Source organism: Haplochromis burtoni, unplaced genomic scaffold, assembly GCF_018398535.1.
Source record: "Haplochromis burtoni strain Fernald_Lab_line unplaced genomic scaffold, NCSU_Asbu1 Contig_15, whole genome shotgun sequence".
Taxonomy (NCBI): Eukaryota; Metazoa; Chordata; class Actinopteri; order Cichliformes; family Cichlidae; genus Haplochromis; species Haplochromis burtoni.
Window position 1 is genome coordinate 2,209,717 of NW_024582376.1, and position 11,269 is coordinate 2,220,985.

Genomic DNA, 11,269 nt, shown 5'->3' on the forward strand with positions numbered 1-11,269 from the left:
AGAGCTTGTAATCATAGTCTTATAAATAATGTTTATATATTTTGGTTTTAGCTCATGTTTGAGGTTTATTTTCAGTTGTCAGTGCATGCTTTTAATTTAAATCCTGTCTCTCATGGCAAGACTTGTAGAGAGAAAAAAAGGCCACTTTCACCTTCTGGCTGCTGGGTTTGATTCAGACTAATAAAGGACTTGAATTAAAACGAGACTGTGATGGTTTTTGTTTTGTTTTTGTTTGTTTTTTTTGTTTTTTTTTCCCCCACATCTCCTCATCATATGCGCTCTGTATTATTACACTGAAGCATTTCTGTTTTCACCTGTGCTTTCTTTAGACTTCAGCAGCTACAAAGGGGTGTCCCGCACCTGTCCCGTCACTCTGCTTTCAGCGCAAAATTCACGAGCTGCAACCTGCGCGTGAAGTAATGTTTTGACTCTAAAAGCGTCGTGGCGAGAGCACGAGCCGCGGGGTATTATTTCATGGATGGGGTTTTTTGTAAGGACTCATTCAGGGTGTCCTTCTGCTCCTTCTGCATCTGCCGAAGCAAATAGTTATTTTTGGCACCTGACATTAAAGCTCACCCTCTGCAGCATGGCAGCAGCAGACCCGCAAACGCGCCATAGCGCCGGAGTCTGACTGCAGCTCTTTGTTCGTCCTCAGAAACTCACTGTGCGCGATTTGATGATGGATTGTCTTCGTATCAGGGACTGACAGACACGGTGAGGGACGCCGGCCTTTTAATGCGTTTATATTGCAGGTCACTCGGGGACAGTGAGTGAGCAGTTGAACGGGTTCACACGTGGTGGCGTGGGTTGCTTTATTAGTCTGCGCTGTGTTTGGTATGACATTAAGTTTGAAACGATGGCTTCTTGTATTCACCCAAAACACGTTCTGTGAGTTTATTGGACTTTTGTTTGCTTTACTGGAAGAAGTGAAAGGAGACAGGTGGGTACATGTTGTAACGACGGGAGGAAAAAGTCGCCCATCTGTTTTTTTTATCATTTAAAATCAGATGTTTAAAAATCAGATATTTTGCGCGTTAGAGCATCTAAGAGGAAAATTTAACCACAGCCGTGTTACTGAGACCATCATATTTTCAAACTGCTCTTTTATTGAAACTGAAGCGACACAGTGATGTTGGCACACGTTACAGGCTGTAAAATACGAATTTCCTGTTCAGTATTCAGTGCGCATTCACTGGCCAGTCTCGTTTCTGACTACAGTAAAAAGAGACTGTCCAAACTACACGTTTTCTGTTGGATATTTATGAAAACATTGCTCTTTTTTGCACATTTATTCACAGAATTGCAGAAAATATTTATTCTAAAAACTCCTGTGATGCAAGTAATCAGATGGAGAAGTGGGAACTGATTTCCATTAAAAATCATGAGTTCAGTAATTTAAGGGTTCAAAGTGATGTATGATTTTCAGAAATCTCCACACTAATAGAACTTTCACATTTTTCTGTTTCAGCCCTGTTCTGACAGGTTTTAATAATAACTTGGCTTATAGGCCGTTATAATCCTAAAAACATGGAAATAATGCTAATAATCATCATCATTTTGAAGCTTTTCTTGAGATTTTTGCGCCGGAAGTGCATCCAAATGAGTAGATATGAAAAGTTTGTCTCCTGTAAACACTAAAATGTAGTTTCAAGGTAATTAATTGGGATCAGAGACGTTCTAGTAATTTTTAAACGGAGTGGCACTGCGACAACCAAAGGAAATAAGAATACTTAAAGATAAATAAAATGGATTAAAATAAATCACACTGCAATTTAAAAGGAAAAAAAGGTATCGCTGTCTATGGCGACGCCCTAGCAGTTAAGGGAACATACTTAAGTAGGTGTAAAATGCCTAAAGTAACTGTACTCCATATGTTACATGATGTTATTGGTAATAATTACAATTAAATGATTCATTTGTTGATGATTTTGATTACTTAAGTATCACTCAGTAGCTTGATCTGTAATAATGCAGTTTAATTACTTAACATTCTGCTGATAAAGCTTTAAATTGAACAGTATGGCCTACAAAATACAGCTGGCACGCCTGGTGCCCAAACACACATCTTATCTGGACAGCTCCTGCTGGTGAAGCAGCTAACTGGTGAATATCCGTCAGAACAGCTTGGAAGCAGTTCTAGTGTGATCAGATGTGCAAAAAGCCTTAAAGTAGAGCTGTGTTTAGTGAAAATGCTGGAGTTTTGAATGCATGTTCTGCCTGCAGCCTGAGGTCAGCTGCAAGAGGAGATACTTCTGTACTATTAGCCTTGAGCTGGAAACATGACCAAGGAGGAGGAGATCCCTGACTGGGTGGGAGCCAAAGAGTTCTACGACAAGTATGAGCCCAAGGAGATTCTGGGAAGGTATGTTTACGAAACCGTCGTCGTAACGTGACCCATAGCAGAGGTTCACCCAACTGAGCTGAGCAGAAAACTCTCCATTGGACTTTGGACTAAAGAGTGCACATTTTTACCTCTTAAAGATTAGGTAAACTAGACCTATATGTAGCCACATGTGAGGGTTCCAGGATAAAGATCCACTTGAGCAAAACCCCAAAAAACAATAATGGTATATTGTTTGTGAATTTAACCCAACTCGTCTCTTCTTCAGAGTTTACACAAAATAACTTCAAAGAGTAGCAAGGCAGAACACAAAAATGGTAAAATACCTACTTGCTATTAGTTTGTAGAGATTCATTTAATGTTACAACACACCTCAGATTTAGACCTCAGTTCAAACAGCTATCATCCTCTGCACAGAACAAGCACTTTCCCCAAAGTTTCCCACAAGCCCCTGAGAAATGGGAGCCGAGCCAGGGCCTGCTCATTGTCATTCAGTCCACCAGCTGTCAGAGGGTGGTGCTGTTATGTAAGACACATTATCCAAGGAGGCCACATTTATTAACTTCAGCACGCTTCAGACAAAGTGTTGGCCGTCGGTCTGATAGATTATGTAATTTCACCCCCTTTTCCCACATGCAGGTCAGGAGGTCACAGGATGTGGACAATGTGTCCTTCTTCTAGTATTCTTCATTCAGAGAAAAGTCACTGGAGTTCCTTTACTGTGGTCACCCTGAAGTTTCTCTTGTTCATTCATAAATCGCCCTCTGAATTTAATTTCAGCAGTAAAGTTTTTAGTTTGCTTACTTGATGTTTTTCTCTGTTTTCCTGGACGTTAATGATAAACAAGACAATCTTCATGACAAGCACATTCTTCACTGTTTTTACTTGCTCTGTCAGACTGATAAGATGGTAAAAACACACAATACTTTCCTTTAGTCTGACCATGTCACTGATTTCTGACCAAAAACAGTGCTGTTTTGAAACGGTTAAACACATGATTCATGATGAAAGACACAGCCACAGAACATTTTATCCAGCAGTTATCACAAGTTGCCCTCCTACCCAAACCTAAAAACAACAGATGTGCAGCTCGGACGGCTGATGTGTTTTTTTTCATCCTCAGGGGAGTGAGCAGCGTGGTGCGCCGCTGCGTCGACAAGCATACGTCTCAGGAGTACGCGGTGAAGATCATCGACATCACCCCCTCTGACAAGATGACGCCGCAGGAGATCGAAGAGATCAGAGAGGCGACGGTGAAGGAGATCGACATCCTCAAGAAAGTCTACGGGCAGGAGAACATCAGTACGCATGCTTCATTTAATCAGTTTGACTGGAAAAACTTGGGTTCGTTAAAACTTTGTTCTTCTAACATGGCCAAATATCAAAGTAACTCTCTTCTCCAGTTCAGCTCAAAGACTGCTATGAGTCCAAGGCCTTCTTCTTCCTGGTTTTCGACCTGTAAGTGTTTCACATGGATGATTCCTGAACAGGTATTTATGTGAAAATCAACCAAAGCTTTTAGTTTCTTTTTCCCAGAATGAAGAGGGGTGAACTTTTTGACTACCTCACAGAAAAAGTTACACTGAGTGAGAAGGAAACACGGTCAGTGAGCATGTTATTTAATAAAAAGACAGATAAATTCCGCTAACTCTTAAAAGGACTCTTTAAAGGTTTGTACGTGTTGTCTTTAGGAAGATCATGCGGTCTCTATTGGAGGTGGTCCAGTTTCTCCACGCCCAGAACATCGTTCATCGGGACCTGAAGCCCGAGAACATCCTTTTAGACGACTACATGAACATCAAACTCACTGACTTTGGTTTCGCTGTGCAGATTCAGCCAGGACAGACGCTCAAAGGTCAGTGAAAGCTTCCATTACTGCAAGGTGTGTCAGCAGTTCAGAAACCTGGTGGCTGTAATCACACAACTTGTCAAAAGATGACAAAAATACTTAAAGCATTAAAAGCTTTCACAGGTTGGCTGACAGTTAAACACCAGTGCATCTTTTCAGACCCACCACTGAGTTGAGTGAATATTAAAGTTACAGTTTACAGCCTGCAGTGCACTCGTCAGGACATCAGCTGTTGGTGGTGAGCGGAGAATCTGGGTCTGGTTGCACAACAGCTCCCTGCTCTCTTAGCTGCTCTTACAAAGGTTAAGAAACAGGACACTCTGATCTATTTGCTGCAGTTCCAGACACTCACAGTACACTGACCTTTCAAATAGACTTCTCAGAAGTCGGATCATTAGCAGTGCGAAATGCCAAGCGTCTAATGAAACTGTGCATCGCTGGATAGTTTTGTTCAGTCGGTAAAGACGTAATGGGCTTCTTCCATTAGGCTGGAGATCTACTTGACCAAGCAGCACTTAATCTAAATGTGCTCAATTAATGTCTAAATGCATAATACTTTAATTATGCTATAAATGTTCCCTAAAGATGGATGTTAAATTAAAGGAAAAACCTAATCTCTTGAGTGAGGGGATCTTGTGGCTCTGTTATGCTGAGGTGGAACATTGGCATAGTTTGTACTGAGTTTCTCAAATCAATACAATGCTGTTCAACGTAATGTAATATTTCTAGCGGGATGTAGACCTCTCTTCCAGGGTGAGATCTCCATCCACAGGGCATGAGAGCATGCCGAATGGCTTGATGATGATAAAAACGAGGAGAATCAAAAGCTGTGAGCAGAAGTTCTCACACTGTCTCTGCTGTGCCCTCCTTCAGAACCCAAAAAGTTTGTACTCCACCTCTCACACAATTCTTTTTTATCAGTCACCGACAATAGTCACTCTTTTGGAAGTAGCTCGATCTGCCCAACCAGTTGTGGTAAAAGGAGTTCTTCCTTCACACTGTTTCAAAGTGCTCACTCACACAGTGGTTTTCAGGGTCTTTAGCGTGCAGTATAAATCCCTTTGAGGTGAATATTGCTGTGAATTGGATCGGTTAAACAGTATAAATAAAATTGAACCACACTGAGTTAAATTGAAAGAGTTTGTTTTGTCTCTCCAGTAGAGATGCACTGATTCCCATTGAATGTGATGTCCAAACACTTCCCTAAGATACTGTATTACTTTTTTCTTTTAATATATCATCTATTTGTGTGTCACTTTTGTAGTTGTAGAGATATTAATAGACAATGAGGATAGTAAATATTTAACCCTTACATACCGTTTGGGTCAAATTTGACTCAAATCTATTCAGATGGGTTTTAGATCCACCAGCATGAATCAAATCGAAGGAAATGGCGGGCGTCTTAAAACTCTGCGTGACATGTCTGTGTGTATTTTGTATAGGAAAGTGGTGACAGAGTTCTGTCATGAAAAATACTGGTGTTCCCTCCACATCTACCCAGGTTCCTGCAGAGACCTGCCCATGCAGGTCTTTAAAGGACCATCAGGGGGATCTCCACACAGTGAAATAGTAAAACAGCACAGGATCGTTTATGGGTCACATAAAGAACAGAGGTCATACAGAAGTCAGAGAGTGCCTTGGGCAGACACACAGCTGTAATAGGGCTGCACAGTGGTAGAGTGGTCAGCACTGTTGCCTCACAGCAAGAAGATTCCCAGTTGAAATCCTGGCTGTAGCCTTTGCATGTTCTCTCTGTGCCTGTGTGGGATTACACCAGGTATTCCTGCTTCCCGTCACAGTCTAAACATATTAGTTTAGTTTAGGTTAACTAGTGATTCAAAATCCATGGCCTCCACGCCTGATTTACACACTGAGGGCAATTTTTAGGGTTCTTGCCTAAGAACAATTCTGCATGTAGACAAGGATAGACTCATGAATACATGTAAATGAACACCTCTTAAGCGTTTAAGCGTTATTTGAAATTCTGTAAAAGTGGTTTTATGTTGACAAAGATCAGGGAATATGCTCCCTTTAATAACATTTATTTACTCTTCCTGTCTGTAATGCAGAGGTGTGTGGGACTCCTGGTTACCTTGCTCCTGAGATCATTGAGTGCTCTATGGACGCAGGACATTCAGGATATGGTACAGCTGTGGACATGTGAGCGACCATGAAATCGGTTACCAAGTAACAAAAATATCAATAGGAGGGAGTGCCAGCTTTACTCTCATGTTACCAAAATTGATCTTATGCACCTCAGCAGTGTGCTAGAATTATCTCACAAGCCTGTGTACAAAATAATGACTCATATTATCTGTTGTGTGGCTCGGCTTATACGTGTTCCAGGTGATTAGATTATGCATGTACACACTGCACAGTGAACAGACAAGATAAACTTTGTCCTGGCTCGTGTTTGCAGATGGAGTTCAGGTGTTATCATGTACACGCTGCTCGCGGGCTCTCCACCGTTCTGGCACAGGAAACAGATACTGATGCTGCGCATGATCTTAGCGGGGACGTACGACTTCTCCTCTCCTGAATGGGAAGACCGCTCAGACACGGTCAAAGATTTGGTAATCTTACTTTCGCAGTTTGTTGCAATCTCAGTTTTATAAGTTAGGTGATAAGGTTGAAACCTTGGAACTAAAATAATTCTTCCTCCAGATCTCGCGGATGCTGGTGGTGGATCCAAAGCAGCGTTTCACAGCTACAGATGTTCTGAACCACTCGTTCTTTTCACAGTACGTGGTGCACGAAGTACGACAATTCACTCCGTTCAGGCGCTTCAAGGTGAGAAACACAAGATTTTATCAAACTAAAAATCTTAATAGTTTTCATATTTGAGGGATATATTTTATGGTATCATTATCATATCTCGATCAAAATATAACCCTAATTCCAAAAAAACCTGGATCTTGCTCCCCCCTAAATTTCTGTCTATTTCTGTCTACTACAACTTTACTGTCTTTGATAGTTCATAAAGAAACCATAACCTTTTCTGAACTTTCTCCATCAGGTTATTTGCTTGACCGTTCTCGCTACAATGCGAATCTACTGCAACTATCGCCGTGCCAAGCCCATCACCAAGGAGGTGATAAAGAGCGACCCGTACGCCGTGAAGCCCATCCGCAAGCTCATAGATGCGTGCGCCTTTAAGATCTACGGCCACTGGGTCAAGAAGGGCCAAACCCAGAACAGAGCAGCACTTTTTGAGAACACGGCCAAAACCATCCTGCTTTCGATCGCCACTGAAGCGGACGAGCCCATCCAGTAACAAGCAGCGTGGACTGACACATGCTGAGTTTTACATGGGGAAACATTTAAACTTCTTTCTTTGTAGAAAAGAACTGCTACAACTAGTTTATGCATAATGCAGCATTTTTTAAAAGCAGCCGTAGTGACTACAGGGGGATTGATTTATCTCAAGGACTGAAATGTTTGGCAAAATTTTCGACCATGCCACTGGTGACATTGTGCTTGCTTTGTTCTAAAAGTGTACTCAACCCATTGTCAGCTTGTGTCCTATGAAAATGCAGCTGCTGTTCTTTAGATCGGATGCAGCCCCTCAAATACAAGGTGTATCAAAAAAGAATAATCAGATTTCAAAAGGCTGTACTTTTTAATGAACATAGAAACTTATGGTAAATTTTAAAGTACATGGCTGAATATACAAAAAGTTACGTTTGCAAATGCCTGATGTGTCTCCCTCGGCAGTTAAACCTCGCCCATACTTTGGAGAGCATGTCTGGAGTCGCTGCTGTTGTTCTTACCAGCAACCATGTAAAACTCGAATCTGCTCTAACAGCACATGTCCGTCTTTTGATCGTTAAACGGCGAATGGCTGTGGAATTAAGGCGCTTTTAATTCCAATTATTTTTTTTGATACACCCTGTATATTAACAAAAAAATTTTTTCAGCACTACATGGTATTCTTATAGCCTTTGCACTCTAAAAACTGTTTATATTTCAAATGTTAAAGAGTGACTCAGGAGGAAAATGTAGAGTTTAGTTAAGTCTATACTCTATTGTGAAACCTTGTGGGAAATACCTGCAGTTTATCTGGCTGGAATATAAAACCTGCGTGTATTTACAGTTTGAGAACTATGTGCCTACTTAATCGATATGCAGAGTATGCTCTGGTGGCAGCAACTCAAGGGAAGTGTAACTTTAACTTGTATGCTATGAATGTATTTATTAAAACATGTAAAACCCCAAGTCCTGCAAATGGAGGGGTACTTCAGCTCTGCAATTCTGTGCTTTTCTGTCTTTCTGCAGCATTTTTAAGCTTGAAGTAGAACACTGACACACACAGACAAAAAAGAATTACAATTTTAAAGTTTATTATCAACAGAGTGAGATGCACATCAAAAAAAACACCACAGGTTCACCGACTTCAGACAGATTTGAGTGTGTTGACCGTTGTCCCCACAGTCTTGCTTTGGAAGCTTTCATCCTGCAGAATTTAGAAAAACAGAATAAATCAATATGAAACCATCAGGAATAGCCAAATGTGTGTTTGTACTCATTCCCACGCAGCTGGATGAGCTTGAGGAAGGCACTCATCCACTAATTTAGTGGAAATGAGACGTGGCTGTTGCATGGTGTCTGACTGTATCCAGCACAGAGCAGCTGGACCAGAATTCGCCCATGCCTTTAAGTTAACAAGTCTAATAACATACCATCCTCGGGATGTTCCCCAGAGGCTGGCGACCGGTCGAGCTGCACTTCATGTAAATGTTTAGACACGCTGAAACAGAAGGAGAACCGAAGCTATGAGATAAATCTGAGCTAATAAAACAGGAAACAAGCCAACAGCACAGAGCATCAACAGGGAGGAAGACAGCAAGCAATGTTGAGCAACAGATCATTAATATACCGGCTGAATCGCTTTGAAGGAACGAGGCCGTTGATGTATTCACTCTGACATAAGAATGAGAAGCACAATGAGCACCCTCATCCTGCTGAGTCAGTTTGTGAAAGCATTCATGTCGCATGGTGTCTGACTGTATTTACTACATCCAGAGCAAAACAGAATTCAGCCATGCATTCAAAATTCAAGCTGTAATTTTATTTATAGAGTACATTTCACTACACTCAAGCTTTCGGCTGTTCCCTTGGCAAAGGAGTCACGGCAGAGGGTAGCTTTGCATGTTTGATATCCAGATCCCCTTCCTGATACAACCCCTAGAGGGAAATTCATTTCCAGATGGAATCGAATCAACGACCTTTCACTTGACAAGTGAATGGGTAGAAGATAAAAACATAAAAAGGTATGTAGGTTTAAAATGAAAACTGCAAAATAAAACTTACTACAAAGTAGTAAAACACCAGTTCACACTTATGAGCTGAGTTCTGGGAGAATAAAAGGTTTTGAGCCTGTTTGTAACTGATCTCAGGTCAGCAGGTGGCTCGTTCCAAAGATCAGGAGCACTAGCAGCTGAAAAGCACCCTCGGCACAATATTTTTCATTGCCTTTTTCCAACAACACCTCCTCGACTCCACTCCATTCTACTCTGTTTTGGTCACTGTGTAGTAATTTCCCTCGTTTCCCCTTCAAAAATGGTGAGTTTGAATCTTATGAAAGAGTTGCTCTCATGACTTACCCCGGCCAAGAAAACAAAACAACCTGGTACCAGGCACTACCACTTAATGGAAAACGCTTAAAACCAAGTTGAGCTGAGTAGATGCTAGTGAAAAGAGGAATTACATGCATTTCTGGGGATAATTAAACATCTGCATGATGATCTGAGAGGTCAGACTATGTTATAGACAGTGACCTAGTCAGATAAATACTGGGGAGACCAAACCACTCAGTGCTTTGTCAACAAATAGAAGGATGATAAAAGAAGGATGATAGAGCATTACAACAGTCCAAACTGCTTGAGATTAACGCAGTGGTTCAAATTAAACAACTACCCACTGTGGTGACCGCTTATGAATAAGGGACCAGTTGAAAGTAACTTTCCATTCAGAATATTCAGTACGAAACAACATCTCCATAGACCCTCTGAATAAAAGCCACACAAAGTGTAGTGATGCAAAGTGTAGTGATGGAACAGACTGGGATAAGTGGAATACGTTTTTTTTTGCTTGGGAACACACTCACCCTGGTTATATCCTGAAAAGACACGTGGTTTTGCTTTGGCATTAACTAACTCAGTCACTTCCCCTGTGTTTCATTTGTACCTTATAGTATATTAAGAACGGTGTGCATCTGCCGCTCGCTTCAGCCACATGGAGATCTGCGTGTTTCAGGATGGGAGCTCCCGCATGATTACTCCGGATATCACCTCCAGTACCACCCTGTGCAACAAGCAACGACGACAAAGCACAAATAAACACAAATGCACATCCTGCACAGGATTCCACCTTTAAGCTGTCAGGTAACACCTTATCCACATAGTTACAACCTATGAGAGTGTTCTTACAGCATGGTGGCGTTACGGAAAATAAGTAAATTAATTCACAAGTGAACACAATTTACACAAATTATCGGGTCCACCACGTGTTCATGGAAACACGTGCCGTTAACTAAATACCTTCAACCTGAATGGGGGGGAAAACTCACCTGCGTCACGCTACAGCCTCATAATTTAACCTTCGTTTCTTCAAGAACGTTTTCCATTCACAAAACTCCACGGTGACTTCTACATGATGTCTATAAGGCCACATCTTCAGCAAACCAAAATACGTCCGGATAAACCACGCTAAAGACTTTTCCTCTTCTTTTCCCTCCAGTTTGTGGCGGGTGAAACAGAAACAGCTCGGCGTGCACCAGCGCCCCCTTCTGGACGGGAGGTTAACTGGAGCACATATTAAATCAGAGCGTCACAGTTTCTTTAAAGAATCTGACTCATAGATAAAGCCTTTAGATTGAATTTTACACAGGTTGAACTGCCTTTTTAATTTCGCGCCTCTTTAACAGCTCTGTGTGCCTCTTGTTGCTTCTTATTAACCTTTATGGTTGTTTTTCTTCTTCTTTGCTTATTGTAGGAGCTTTTTGCTTACCTTTCTTCAGTCATTTTTCATTTTCACAGGAGCTAATATCCAGGAACGTTTCCAGGGATAAAATGTTGAGA

General features: G+C 41.4%; 1 protein-coding gene, 1 long non-coding RNA gene and 2 other non-coding genes across 4 annotated transcripts; 1 reads left to right on the top strand and 3 right to left on the bottom strand.

Annotated features, from left to right (window-relative positions):
- The first annotated feature begins 6 nt into the window (after positions 1–6).
- LOC102290960 (phosphorylase b kinase gamma catalytic chain, skeletal muscle/heart isoform) lies at positions 7–8,424 on the top strand. The gene is made up of 10 exons (XM_005915877.3): positions 7–714; positions 2,224–2,362; positions 3,465–3,643; positions 3,745–3,799; positions 3,878–3,943; positions 4,033–4,196; positions 6,260–6,350; positions 6,610–6,763; positions 6,855–6,980; positions 7,207–8,424. The coding sequence occupies exons 2-10, from the start codon at positions 2,280–2,282 to the stop codon at positions 7,462–7,464; spliced, it is 1,176 nt and encodes a 391-aa protein (XP_005915939.1). The 5' UTR covers positions 7–714; positions 2,224–2,279; the 3' UTR covers positions 7,465–8,424.
- An 89-nt stretch (positions 8,425–8,513) lies between these two features.
- On the bottom strand, positions 8,514–10,938 carry LOC102291277. The gene is made up of 4 exons (XR_315395.2): positions 10,759–10,938; positions 10,377–10,493; positions 8,870–8,937; positions 8,514–8,643 (listed from the first exon to the last, which is right to left on the bottom strand). It is a non-coding gene; the product is annotated as an uncharacterized LOC102291277 (long non-coding RNA).
- On the bottom strand, positions 8,705–8,841 carry LOC121814082. The gene has a single exon (XR_006054055.1). It is a non-coding gene; the product is annotated as a small nucleolar RNA SNORA15 (small nucleolar RNA).
- LOC121814081 lies at positions 9,098–9,235 on the bottom strand. The gene has a single exon (XR_006054054.1). It is a non-coding gene; the product is annotated as a small nucleolar RNA SNORA15 (small nucleolar RNA).
- Positions 10,939–11,269: the final 331 nt, after the last annotated feature.